General features: G+C 40.2%; 1 protein-coding gene across 4 annotated transcripts in view; it reads right to left on the bottom strand.

The window, feature by feature from the left end:
* The window catches only part of znf423 (zinc finger protein 423), a 154,597-nt gene that overhangs the window by 108,681 nt on the left and 30,477 nt on the right, over positions 1-15,439 (bottom strand). For 3 of the 4 annotated variants that reach the window (XM_042744156.1, XM_042744155.1, XM_042744154.1), the window contains one exon: positions 4,545-4,748. The exons of the other annotated variant lie outside the window; for it this stretch is intronic. In XM_042744156.1, the coding sequence (XP_042600090.1) occupies positions 4,545-4,748 (204 nt within the window). The remainder of the gene's footprint in view (positions 1-4,544; positions 4,749-15,439) is intronic. 4 annotated transcript variants of the gene reach the window in all.

Raw genomic sequence — 15,439 nt, forward strand, 5'->3', positions numbered from 1 at the left:
ACTAAATCAATAATTAATAAATAACCATTCCAGCAAAAAACTTTGTTACTAAAGCCAACAAAGCAAAATGTTTGCAACGTAAAAATATCAGAAAATACTGAAATATTGTTAGAATAAACCTTGTGAATGTGTGAATATTTTAAATCTGAATCAAAAAGTGTGATGACAAGTACATCTCACTGTCAGGCCTGTGGCCTAGTGGTTAATGCGTAGAAGTGCAAGTTTGAATCCAGCTGGTGACATTTACTGACCCCATTCCCCCTTATTCTACCAATCATTCCCTGTCCTTTCTGACTACACCTATAAATAAAAGTGGCAAAAAGGCCCCCAAAAAAAGAAGCCATTCGTCTTCCCACCCTCTCTTTGCTTCTCGGAACAGTGACAGAGAGAGTGTGAGCAGTGTAGAGCTATTTCTACTGACTACAAACCCCCCCACCACCACTCTCTCTCTCTCTCTCTCTCTCTCTCAGTCTGTCTCTCTGGAGCGCTTGCTGCTCCCCTCAGTCTTCTGAAGGCGGGTTAATTAGCACTCGCCTCCTATTTGTATCTGACAGGTGGAGAGCCCGCCCCCCCAGCTGACTGACAGCTCTCTCGTTTACCCACATGGTTGCCTGCTTCACTCAACCATTCTCTGGCTTACTCCCCATAGTCTTTCAGTATTCCTCATCCGTTCTCCTACGGCAACACACAACCCGACATTTATTTTCTATAAAGATCGAAATATGAACCAATCGAGTGAGAAATGGGTCAAAGGATGTCATCCAATGAATTTTAATTTCAGCCTAGAAGAGCTCAGCTGCCATGCAGCGGTCACCTCTGTGTGTGCGCGTGCGTATCCGTGCCTTCTGCTCACCCCCTGTCCCGCCACATGAGTTTAGGAAGCTCACAGGGTGGTCAACACTGCTATATACAACACATTGTGAAAGTGGACCAATAAAAACTACACATATTACCAAAACCAGGCTGAGAGGACACCTGAACAGGGCTACTGGTGTTGTGGAGTCTAAACTGGGCCTCTTTCTTCGACTGAGCCAAACCCAGGAGGCTATAGGGTCTTCTGTTCCAGACTAGAGAGGGAGGGGTCAGCTGCACAACGCCACAGGGGACATGAGGAAAGGGGGCGAGAGGGAGAAAGAGAGAGCGAGAGAGTGAGGTGAGTGTTGTTAACAGCCAGGGCCCAACCTTGGCCGGTTGCAGGGCAGTGGAGCGGAGCAGCACAGTGAATGTTCTCCATTTGATCTGAGGTTTTTTCCAAGCGCTCCTCAGGGAGCCAGTGTTCCAGATTCCTCCTCCAGTAGAGCCTCCCCTCAGAATCAGCCCACAGTACGACACTCTCACACACACACACTCACGTTAGACCCATACACATTCACATACTTGTGCACACAAACACTAATCCACACTCATGACCCGATATATTCACACACAGACAAACATAAACATACACGAGACTATATAATGTCTTCCAACTGCCAGCAACACACTCACTTACACTGCAATCCTGTAAACAGACATGATATCTGGACGCAGCGTCATTTACACTACCGTTTAAAAGTTGGGGTCGGTAAGATTGATAAGAAATCGATAAGAAATTTTTGAGCACCAAATCAGCATATAAGAATAATTTCTGAAGGATTCTGGAGTAATGGCTGCTGAAAAGTCAGCTTTGCCATCACAGAAATAAGTTACATTCTAAAGTATATTAAAACAGAAAAGGGTTACTAAAATTGCAATTATATGAAATAATTTAAACTGTTTTACTTTACTTTGGAACAAAGGGGACTTGGTGCAAAAGGTGTTAAAAAAAAAATCTTACGACAAACTGTAGTGTAAAAAACAGCGATAACCAAAACTTAATTTCTAGAAATACAACTCAATGTTTATTGAACACAAAAATATAACACTTATACAGCAACAACACATTAACTCATTCTTAAAAACATACAGTGGGGTCCAAAAAGTCTGGGACTGCTACTGAAACTGCTGTAATTTTGCACTTTTATAATTTAACACATTATATTATGAGCATAACTTGAGTGAAAAGTTATAAAATAAAAACAATCATTTGAACTCAATTAATGTTGCTTTAATGACAGTAGAATTTGAACTGCATGAACCCCACAAGTAAAACTGATGAGGCAGGAACACTTGACTGCAAAGAGTCACATGATCAGTGTCAGAAATCTGCTTATTTGAGATTATCTAGAAATAGTGAAAAAATCTTTAATATCTTTTATTCACATGAGGCGGTAAATGTTGGCTGGGGAGGGTAAGATGATGAGTAGAGACGCGTAGCGACCATATCAGAGGTTATATTATTGTCGAGAAACTAAACTAGAGGACAGTGCACAAATATGAGACGGACACACTCAAACACACATGCACGCACAAACACATGATGGGATTCCAGGTGTAATTCTATAGCCACGGTGTCTACTGTTAAGGGAATAAAAATTTCATTTCGTGGCATGGCGTGGCACGGCTGTGCTCGAATATTCCTGCTCTGACGGGCATGCGGTCATAATAATAACTGTAAATTGATAGAGTGGCTTTATGAGCCTTCTGCTGGTGTGCTGATATTGGCCAGGCTCTCCTTGGGGCCATGGGAACCATCCACTGCTCTACACAACATGGCCTCCCTCACACACTCACACACACACACCCACACACCCACACACACATACACACAAAATGGCGTGTGTTTGTCCCTTATCAGATGAAGTCACCAGCAGTACGCTACTCTCTCCCCCACTAGACCAGCTCCCAGAAGTGTGTCAAGAACTTGAAAGGGATTGCAAATGATTTTTTATTATTATTATTATTATTATTATTATTATTATTATTATTATTATTATTATTATTATTATTATTATTATTATTATCATTATCATTATTCTTATTATCATTATTACTACTACTACTAAAAATAATTCAAATGTCCATAATTCTGAATGTAATAATAATATAATTTGATAGAAATATTTATTTAAAATAATAGTAATAATTAGTATTAATATTATTACTAATAATAATAGCTATAATAATAATAATAATAAATAGTAATAATAATAGGGATAATATGATTAAATATAAATTTTAACAATTTTTGTTAATTGAGATAGAGCTGAAATTACACAAATAATATTAGATGAAAAGGTTGCCTTGGCAATAAAATAAATTAAAATAAAAGAAAATAAAAGAAAATTTGAAATACAAATAAATCAATCCTAAATAGTAATTTTAGAGCACATACAATTTTTAAAAATTAAACAAAAATTAAAATGAAAACTGAAAATCTAAAATAAAAGTATTAATAAAAACTATTATAGTATATAAATACTCCTAAAATGACACTCAAAATAATATAAATAATAATAATAATAACAACAATAATCATAATAATCATAAAAAGAAGAAGAAGGTTTTGTGATTGGTCTAAACCCCAGACACAGCACCACATAATTTTGCAATCTCCAGATCGCACACTCCTTGGAACAACTGCATTTTGTCATTTCATTTCACTCTTTATTTTTCCCCTCCACAATCCAACATGCAGCTCTCTGATGACTCCGAAACTGAGATAGCGTCTAAAATCCAGTGCCATGATTTCATTACTTGGTAAGTTGCCAAAATAAAGGAAGGCAATGGAGAAGAGGGTTGTGTCACACTGTATTGTGTCCCCTCAGAAACATGTGTGCTCTGTTACGATGAGGCCGTGGATATTAACAATCCACCAGCATCATATTTTGTGACTTTGAGAATTTTATACAATTGAAAAGACACTGCACGATTATTCAATAAATATACTGCGTACGACTGCTGGAGTGACATGCTCTCTCTCTCTCTCTCTCTCTCTCTCTCTCTCTCTCTCTCTCTCTCTCTCTCTCTCTCTTTCTACCTCTCCCCCTTCACCTCAGTTTTTATGCTCGTTAAGGAGAGACCCTTGATTAATCTGCTAGGAAGCAGATGCCCCTGCAGGGCCGCTTTCAGCGTTTCATTAATTACCGCGATTGTAATAACGGCTATTGTGTGCATGTACTGCGTGTTAGCTTTAAAACACCATTCTCCTGAGGGAGCATACTGACTCCAGAACAGCCAACGGCCTTTGAGTAACCCCACCACCGTGAAAACTATACCAACCTCTGCCTCCTGCCAATATGATTTTCATCAGAAATAAGAAATTACAGCTGTGTAGAATTTCTGTGCCAATAGCATAACCACACGAAATTGCAAAAAATAATGACTGTTTTCAAGGAGGTTTACAAACACTCCACCTTCTGCCATTGTACAGGATAAAGAGGTAGTCTCACCTATAAATGTAATGCTAAATTATTAGTATTTTTGATAAGTTGCATGATTATTGTAGGTAAAAATGCTTGTCTTAAGCAACAATCATTAATTTATAAGTTTGACTCAAAAATTATAGAGGCGATCTACTAAAGTAAACATACAATAGACACTTTATACTGACACTTCTCCTTTCAAGACAGTGGAGAAACAACACACACACACACACACACACACACACACACACACACACAAACCTGCTGGGCAGTGGTTGGTACGGTGCTCGGTCAGGTCTGCCAGGCACTCAAAGTCATGTTGGCAGTTGTCACAGGTGAAGATGGAGTCGTCATCTAAATCCTCCTCTCCCACCCTCTCGTCATGACTGGTCACACTCTGTTCTCCGTCCTCACCTGTCGCCCGGCTCTCCTTTCTATCAGAGTCTCGCTCTGATACTGCTGCATCTATGTATATACACACACACGCACCGCAGAGAGAAAGGGGCAAGATGTAAGGAGAAGGGATTGCTATTGACAGGTGAATCAAACTTTAATAATTATTTCTGGCCTGTTATGTGTTGTACTTCATATATGTGCTGATGCAGAGCTTTTGCAAATGTCACGGGCAGCAAAACTAAAAAAATAATAAATACAAGCAGGTTGTATTCGTGGTTGGGGAAGCTATTTTGAGACTGCAGGTTACCAATACAGAACTTAAGTCTAAACTAAAGTCAAGTTACTTTTTTGAAAAAGTAGTATTCATATACATATTCACACAGACATAGATACATAAATACACACACACACATATACACATATGTTATAAAAGCTTTATTCTCAAGCACATTGAGGGTTGAATAAACTGACTGCATTGCTGTCAAAATTGAACTAATAAAATTACATAATATATAACTAATAGAAATTGAAATCAAAATGACTAGAAACCTAAAATCTAAATCTAGACATATAAAAATAGTCAAATATAGTGTTGAACAGCATCATTTAACTTAATTTTACATCAAATGCTATTTTTAGTACAAAAATTACTGTGCAGGAATTCAAATCAGTGAATCATTTTATAATTCAGTTAATGATCCAAATGAATGACTTACTAGAATAAATCAAACTTTCCAAATGTTACATAAAGAATATGCAGGAAAAAAAACAATAAGACTTTACAAATCTACATTTGAGAGAGGGAGAGAAAGAAAGAGCGAGTAGCATTAAGGATTTACCAATTCACTAGAATGAATCAAAATTTCCATATGTTACATAAAGAATATACCAATAAGACTCGCTCTACAAATCTACATTTGAGAGAGAGAAAGAGAGAGAGAATAGAATTTAAGATGAACCAATTCACTAGAATGAATCATACATTCCAATGCTGCATATGAGGTAAAGAATCATTTACAAGAACCAATTCATCTGAATCAATTATGTTCCCAATGCTATATTTGAGAAAGTCACTAATTCATAGAAAATGTAATACATTACTGGAAAAATCCCACGGTTAAAAATGACCTAAAAGAGCTCACTTTTCTCAGCCTCTCAGCATAAATCCCTACCCTAAGTGTGTCTAGTCAGAGTCAAAACTACATCAAAGCTCCCATGAGCCGCTAGACTGAAGTGTAAGAGAGGGGCCCGAGGCTTCGAGAGCCGCTTGAGCGCGAGCCACCCAGTCGCTCGTGGCACACAGTAAGGACCAGTGGAGAAATCTGCCACTGCAATCCTCCTTCCGCCATTGTGGCTCCATTTTCACACCTTATTATCACATTAAAGGCTCTACGCTGAAAGGACTACACACGAGACTGGAGGAAGAGGGAGGAGAGAGCAAGATTGAGTGAGAGGGAAAGAGAGAGAGACCGAGGAAGAGAGACAAGGCAGCGTACAAAAAGTGGGGTGGTAAGAGATTGCGAGACAGAATGAGAGCAAAGAGAACCTGATAAGATTGATCCAAATTAAGACACAAAGGCCCCGTCACACCTGCCATTAACATGCACTTTTGGTGGTCGGATCACAATCCGATAGCACTTGACCACTTTAAAAGCCATGTGATTGCACTGTGATTACCTAGACCCCATATGGAGGTGGTCAGATACTATTCCAACCACACTCTGCAAAAGTGTCAATGCTAATATGTTTTGTTATCCACATATGACACAAATAATATATAACAAAATCATTCAAATTCACCCTCTTATGATTTGACTGCATTGAGATCCACTGATGGATAAAAACAAAACCCTACAGATGTAGATATGCAAAACAGAATAAAAGATTTCCATTTCATCATAACTTAAATGTGAACTACAGAGGGCAAACGATCAGGTCACCTGACTTTATAATCATTATCCTATAAATTATTCCACTGGACTACACTTGGAATCTCTCGTTTCAATCCCTAAATCCGCGCTCATGTAAATCCCAGTCTATCAAAATGCAAGGGAGCTTTAAAACACTGTTTTTCACTTTTATTCCCTAATAGCATCCTTCACTGTGGCAATGTATCTAAACGCAATAACGCACAACAGAAATGACTGAATTATCCATCAATGTTTTTTAAATTTCTTAAATGATGGAACGTGTTTAGTTAACGCAACTTCTGATGCAATACACAAGCAGTTTTCCATTTCACGTGTAAGTGCGATCAGCTCCAATACACTGAAATGGAAAAGAATATGAAACATGTTACTGAATAAAAGAAATCAAACAGGCAGAAAAGACAACAACATCGGCAACAAGGGAAACCGAGGAGCTGAGAAAAAGAGCAGGGAAAGGAGGAAACGTAAGGGCAGAGGGAGCGGTAAGAGGAGGGAGGAAGTGGGGGCCGGAGAGAGGGAGGGCTGCTCACCGGCTCCCCCGGGCTTAACATCCTGTCTAATCATCCTGGACTTGTGCAATCAGAGAGAAGCAGGAGGTGGCCATTCCTGTGCTCCACACATTCTGATCAGCTCTAATTTGGCCAGGCCTGGCACTGCATTACACCGCGCCGCAGCAGCCCACGCTAATGGGGCCTGCGGATCGGAGCCTGGCCAGAGGAGAGCCTGTGCCTCGCTTTGGGCCCCGGCCCAGTCCGGACTGCAGGTGGAGATGGGTGGGGGTGGGGGGGGGTGGTGTGCTCGGTATCTGGAGGGGCATTTGGATAAGAAAGCGTCGAGGTGCTCTAGTTTATTTCGCCCCCACCAGAGCAGAGGGTAGAGAGGTGGGGGTGAAGGTGGGGGCGTCGTGGTGGTTTGAAGGGTGGTGCGGGCTGGGCGAGGGGGTAGGAGGGGTATGGCCATCTGTCCAGTGGTGAGAACACCGTCTGGACAGGGAGGAGAACGGCCCCTAACTGACACTACACTGATAGAGCCCTGAGCAGCGGTTACACACATACACACCCGCAAACACACAAAAGGTGCATTAACTACACTATTTCATCCATGAGAGCTTCTAATCTCGGGGAAAATGAATGGTGGCAGTAACCCTCGAACACTCCCTACCTCTCCTCACTCAATCACACACACTCGCACACACACCCTGATTCCCTCAGGTACCCTCATGCCAGAGGTACAGGCACTGCCAACCAAGGCACATGCCAGCACAACCTGCTACCATGGCAACGAGGGAGAAGCAGGAGGGGACCTTTCCCTACCCTTCTCCTCTCTCCATCCCTCCATCTCTCCGGTCGTAAGCGGGGCTTGCTGGCATACACAGAAACAAGGATAAAAGAGGCCGACAGCGTGCTCGATGCCGCTAACCTGCCTTTTAAACTTCTCCATCCTTCTTTTTCATTCTCTTTTTGCATCTTCCTTTCATTACTGTGTCTCTTCCCCCTCCTTTCCCGTAAGCGTATGCCCTCTCAGGAGGGAAGAGGGGAGGGGAGTCTCTAGAGGGGGCCCTCCAGAACACACTCCATTAGAGTGCAGGGCCACCGTCATTACAGGGCTCCATTTCTCTCTCTGCAGTGGAAGATTGATACACACGCATCACGCATCATGCACCTCGGCTGCGGTCGTTCCACCTCCAACCGAGGCCTTGACAAACACACACGAGCGCAAACGCGTGCATAAACACGACGCATGGTGTGAAGAGAGGCTGATGGACATGGGGTGGGGCAGGGGTCGAGGTTAGGTCCATGAACGTTTCGAGATTGGGGTTCACCCAAAGCGCCTCGCTTTTTATTTTTGCACATTTGAGGGTTTAAATGTTTAAAGGGCTAGGATACGTGATAAGTAAAATTAACCAATGTTTTTTCCATTTTTGTTTTTTCTGTGATATGACTTTGTTCGACTGTGTTATCCATGCTCTTTTGCTTACATTTATAATAAAATGGGAACTTCAAAAAGGACACAAAATTACCATAAAAGTACCCTAAAGGTGGTCTAATGAAGCCATACAATACCTTTTTACACCAAAATAATTTTTTTTTACTGACGTTCTTCCCTTAATCATTGGGTCTGCGAGTCTAATTTATGAACAAATCAGACTAGTTCTGAAAATTGAATCGAATAATTTGAACTTGAACAATCCATACACAAGAAAAGTGATTATATGATTTCAAATACTTGGAATTTAGCATGAGTCATTATGGACCACACTTTTGGTACTTCTATGTGTTTCTGTGTCCTTTTTGAAGCTTGAGAGCTCCAGTTTCAATTGCAGCTGGACTGAAAAGAGTAAAAAGCACACATTTTTCATTTTGTGTTCCTAAGAACAAAGAAAGCCATACAGCTTTCAACATGAAAGCAAGTAATGACAGATTTTAGTAAGACTTTCCCTTTACTGCCCTCTCAGGCAAAACCTAAAAGCGACTTAAGGTCAAGGCAAACAGGCTAAGTGGAATCATTCTGAATCAGCGCACTGTTTTTGAATGCAGACTGACTGTGGCATGGTCAAGTTCAATAAAATCTGGGCTGTTGAGAATATCATCCAAAGAGACTAATGTTTTTTAAAGAATGTCATTCAAAAGAACCGTTTTTTATGCTCTCAGATATATTCTTACTGCTCAAATAATTCTCCGCTCTGCTCCATTCTCCGCTAACATATATCTCCAGCACGTGCCGCTCCTGACAGAAACCGTGCTGCTATTTTTATTTCATTTCTGTAATAGCTGTCAAGCTAGCAAGTCTGTGGTAAGTGAGCTGCTATCTGTGTTGTTAATGTAGTAGAAATGTTTTAGCGACATAATGTGGTGTTTAATATTTTTATAATGTAGTGCTTCAGGTGGGCTGTTGTGGTCCAAATGAGTAAGGGGGGCAATTTTGTCCCTTCAGTGTCCTTTTGCAACGAGTTGGAGGACAGACGCACACACTGGCGTACCTCACAACAGGGCCTAGACTCCCTCTACTGTGAGAGGGCTAGGTGAGAAACAAGCCAGCACAACACAACGCTACTGTGTGTGCGTGTTCAGTGAGGGTTAGTGAGTGGATAACGGTGTTGCGAACTTGATTGAAAGCTCCATTTATCAGAGTAGAAGTGATTACTGCAGATTTTAAGAATAATGACCTTGGTATGTTGATGATAAAGACTTCACCAAACACACACTCACACACACGTGCTCTTTTGAGACTTTGCCGTCCCAGGTGGCGAACACTTTCCACCCCACATTTGTTCATGTATGTGAGAGAGTATTTTATCAGTACTTTAAGTTAGGGTGCGTGCTGCTGTCCTCTTTCATGTGTAAGAGCGATGTGTTAATGAGTGTTTGGGGGTCCTCAGCAGGGGATGTGCCCGAAGCCCACCTCACTCTCTCACAGCCAGCTGGAGCCCCTGTCCCTCACTCTGCAGGCCATTATCTCTAAGAGACAGCCTGTCCCAGCACCAAAAACTCACACACATTTACCCACCATAAACCTACACAACAGATACAAACAACATAAACGCACTACACAAGGGTATTATAAACGTACAACCAACACACACACAAATTCACTCTTAATTAACAAACACACTCATTATTCTCAAAAAGTGAGTGTGTGTACATAATTGTATAGTTCTGTCAGAGCTACACATCTGCTCGGTGCTCAAATTGGACTCGAGTCTAGCTAGTCGGTATAGATCTTTTTCACATTTCCGGGTTTCTCAGCAGAGGAAGTCGTCATAGCAGAGGAAGTCGTCATAACTTCGAAAGCAGACAGAGACTGATAGAGGCAGTCAGAAGAGAGAACGAAATCAAATTTACTGACTCTCCCATAGACGCTGCATTAAAAACACCCTTGCATTAGCATTAACTAGGTTTTGTAATTTGACACATATGTGATATAATACAAAATACAGTGTTATAAATGTACATAATTTTAAAAAAAAATCAAAGTATAAAGACAATTTTGAGGATTTACGATGCTGATGACCGTTGAAACGCGTCATCTCAGTCTTGTGAAAAGGGTCCATTCCTTACTGTTTTTGTAAATAAAAAGTAACAGAAAAATAGAAAAACATTTTTAACATTTTATAATATATATTAATTCATAATCTATAACCTTTACATACACACATGTATACCTTCAAAACTGATTATACATTAAAGTAAAAAAAAAAAAAATAAAATTAAATAATATTAATAAAAAAAAAAAAAATACAATTAAAAAATGAGGGGGGGGACATCAACAAAAATAATAATAAAAATAAAAATAATATGGGGGGGGACATCAACAAAAATAATAATAAAGATGATTGTAATAAATGTATAGTTTATTTTTTAATTAATTTTTAACAGAAGAGATATTCATATTCATACGTTACAAAGTAATTCAATGTTGCTCAAGAGTTGCAGTCATTAAATGCAGTCTCAAAGGCATCCTTTCTAAAAATGGTAGATTGCATATTCTAATGCAAAAGAAAAAATATTAATATTCATAAAGCTTGGCCAACTTTTTAAACCACATGCACTTACAACATGGTCTGACTGAAACTCTGATTTGAGCAGTTTATCATTATCATTATATATTAATGATTGTTTTTCCTTATGATACTGTATAATATTCATAGTTCTACTAATAGCCCTTTCTTATTCTTTATATTAAACAGGGTTGTGCTTATTTTACATAAGGTTGAGCCTCATGTATGTCATGCATGTGTGAGATAGTGGCGGTGGTTTGGGTGTGTGTGGAGGGGGGGGGTGCTACAATCGCCAAGATACCAAACCCACCCCACACACTTTCTCTCTCAGGAAAGACAAACAGCCATGTTTGTGTGGGGTAATTAGATGAGGAGAAGTGAATTAGCAGAATCCACAGAGCAGTCATGTTGCCGAGCACAGCCCCGCCTTACAGGGACCTGCTAATTACCCCTTGTTAGGTTGAAAAGGTTTTTTTTTTTTGCCCTTTTGCCCTTAATGGACACCGCAAGGCATCCTCCAGACCAACGGGAGGAACAACAAAATGGCAAAGCAACAAAGGAACAAGAAGATGCTTTAGTGCCACTAAGCGTCCACAGATCTAACGGCACAACTATGTTGTCTTTCTAATCGCCCACCATGCACAATAAATGTTAAATATAAAATAACATACGGTTGTGACGGTGAGGAAATTTTTCCACCAGTTAATCGATGTGTGACAACACCGGTAATACCGGTATCACCGTTGGGGTGTGTGGGGGGTGTTAGTTCATTTGAGTTTCCCTCTTTTCTTCGCTTTAAAATGGCTTATAAAAGTCCCGTGTGCATTTTACTTTCACTTTCAAAATAGCGGCAATCGAATTGCCGCAATTCGACATCAAGCATTTGTTCTTTGAGTTTTCCCTCTTTTCTTCCGATTTCTTGGCTTGACTCACTTTCCTCACATGATAAATAAAATCTGACTCCCGAGTTTTCCCTCTTTTCATTAGATTTCTTGGCTTGTTTGACTTTCTTCACTTGATGTTTACTTTTTAAAAGTGTCTGTCCTCTAACTGAACTATAGGCTAAATGATTTTTGTTACTATCAAAAAATCAAAACGAAGTGTCTGTCCTCTAACTGAACTATAGGCTAAATGATTTTTGTTACTATCAAAAAATAAAAACGACGGTGGGGGGCGGTGCCCTAGGTAAATGACGTAACCGGTCATGCGTATATTAACTAAAAGTGTCAAGAGAGTGTACTAGCATATAGATGCTAAAAGACATGGACTAAAAGCCACAAATGTCCGATTTTGATTTCATGTGATCTTTAAATAATGCAATAAAAAGCTTTCCATTTTGCATTGTGGGTTTTGCTTCACCAAGACAGCAAGTCAGCAACTCAGCTAAAACGTTTTGAGACCTTAGCTAGGGAACTATGTCTGCGCCACTGTGTCTGCTCTTAGTTATGCTGTACCGTGTGTGCGTTTAAGTGCAACAGAATGTATGTTTGACTATTTCAAAGTACTAAAAGGGGAAATCCACATATGAGGTCATGCTCGCGTGTCATCCAATGGAGAGAAGAAAGCAGGAGACAGAAACAGAGATCAGAAGAGAAGTTGTGTGTGTCGTACAGAGGTACACACACATCAGAATACAACTAAACCCCAACAAAAGAATGAGTGCTGTGCTGTACTAGAAAAATATCAGCTCCAACTTCAACAATACTTTTTTTTCCTATGAAAACATTAAAGCACAAGGCTGTCTTTCAACTACACCACAAATACATGCACACACGGACACACACTCGAACCAGACGTGGCCAAATGTAAACCAGATCAAGGCTGCATTAGTCAGAGAGACCAAAGGAATTGTAGTGCTGCTCTGGGCTCGATTAGAGATGTCTGATCTCATCACATGAACACAGCCTACCTGTCGAAATCCATCGCTCATCCTGTCCCTGAAAACTGGCACAGACACGCTCTCTGATAGAAAACATTATTGATGTTGGACCACATCAAGACACAGTGGAGAGGCGATCCAGGTTTAATATGGACTCCATGGCACCAGCACCTTCAAACAATGACGGATTTGCACCCTATTGTACCTTAGGGGTATACAGTCCATGCAGAAGAATTATATATAATGATTAATGTTGTTACAATACTAAAATTACAGAAGTAAATTGCATTTTAACAATACTTAACATCAGTTTCAATAACAGTTACTATGCTACTGAATGTACTCTTCTACTTGTTAGAGTTAAATATTAATTTTATGTAGCTATCTTGTCAAAATGAAGTCAAGTAAATTGTATAAAATTAAATTAAATTAAATAAAAAGTGTCACAAATCTAACTGATTAATCTGCAAATTTTTGCTAATTTGAGATTATTAGCATCGGCCACCAATCTTGCCGATTTGGAGTATATATATTGATAAAGATATAGATGATATCGATAATTATCACAATAAATTTCACTTCCCTTTTTGTTTTCAAGTTTAAAGGCAGATTTTGGCTCCAAATTTAAAGTTGTAGAAACCTGATAGATACTTGTGGTTTTAAACTACTTTTTATGGTCAGAACATGACAAACACTTCATGTTTTTAAATTCTTTACACTTTTCCAGTCATTTTTTCTTAACAAAATAAATATCTTAACAGAAAAATGCATTTCTTAGTTTCTGCATGTTATAATGAGTAATACTGTTTCAAATTAAGAAACAGGTTTGTGTTGCCTGTATTGTGTTGCTTGTGTTATATGAAAACCAGTAGGTCTATTCTAAATAGTATAAATGCACAAACGCTATAACTTAATTACAGAAAATACTGTAATTATGTTCTATTACTCCTTTAATACATTTAATACATGTTCGACACAAATTCCAATGTTTCTGACACAATATCATGGTGCTTTTAGTGTTGTTACAGTAAATGTTTGCCAATTTGTAGATTGAGTCATTTGTGTTGTTCGCTGAATCTTTTTTGGCGCATAAATATTATATCGAACATTTATTGAACTCTTCATATCATTTTATCAAGAAAAATTATGTTTTTTTGTTTGTTTTTTCCGTTATCGATTTATCGCCCAGCCCTACCATGAGCCATTAAATAGCCCATGTTGGCTGACCACTAGCTATAAGGTCACATGTATGGTACATCTACATCCGCACTGTGCGTATTCCGGTTTGGAGTTGGGACAAGGGACCCTGATGGCCCAGCGCTTGAGCAGGTGCAGTGCGTGCACATGGTCTCTCGGGGGAGTGCAGGGCCTAACGCGGTAAACACGGGACCTATTTAAAGCAAGCAGGCCTCTCTCTCTGGCTCCACTGGCCTCCGCTAGCTATGTTTCCACAATACCGCAAGGCCCCTTGGGACCCCCGCTTGCCAGCCACACTGTACCAGTCTCCCCTCCTCTAGAGACCCAGCACCCAACGCTCGTGCACCCAGATACAGAAAAAAAAAAAAAAAAGAGTTGGAGATGATGAAAGAGCGCGTCATGGAAGGATGGGAATTAAATCACAAAGACACAAACAGCCATACAGCTGCTCACCGATGCCATCATTTGTTCCAGCCCGTGGTTCCGCAAGTCGATATGCGAATGTGCGAGCCTCGCGTACACACTACGACGCGGAAATATACACGCGCGGCGACATGCTAATGCATACACACACAGAGACGCACACCTCCTCTTCACACATTAAAACTGTTTTCCTGTCGCTGCCTTGGGGAAATTAAAAATATATTATGGACCTCCAGAGGTTCGTGCAAGGAGATGAAGAAAAATAGAGAGGGACACAAATGAGAGGGAGAGACAGACAGCGAGACATGAACAGAGAGAGAGAAAGACACACAAAATCACTTGAGGGATAGAGAGATGGATCTCTTGGTTGTGTCCTCTTTTTTTAAACTGCCCACTGCATCATGGAGAAAGAAGGCCATTTTGGGGCTGCGATGTAGCCGACGGTCATCATCTCTCCTGTCCTCCGCCCACCCTCCCCTCCTCTCATCCCTCATTCCCAGCCACCAAACGGAGAATACATGGCTGAATCCTGCTCAGGTTAGATTCCAGAGGGGACAGAGCATGTGCAGGGGCCAGGAGACTGACTGATATTTCACTCTGTGTGCAAGTGTGTGTATACACACACAAAATCATCTAACAGATCTCGCCAATCCTCTGGCTCTCAACAATTGCCTCAGTAGGACCAAACAAAAAAGGGTCATTTATGAGCCAAACCGAACTACTGCTTGCCTAATCGGGCTAATGTTGTGTAGTGATTCAAATACGTCAGCAAGATTGCGTTATCGAACTGGTTCTAGTAAATCTGTATGAATGAATTGTGACAGGCTTGAAAGCA

Source organism: Cyprinus carpio, chromosome B18, assembly GCF_018340385.1.
Source record: "Cyprinus carpio isolate SPL01 chromosome B18, ASM1834038v1, whole genome shotgun sequence".
Taxonomy (NCBI): domain Eukaryota; kingdom Metazoa; phylum Chordata; class Actinopteri; order Cypriniformes; family Cyprinidae; genus Cyprinus; species Cyprinus carpio.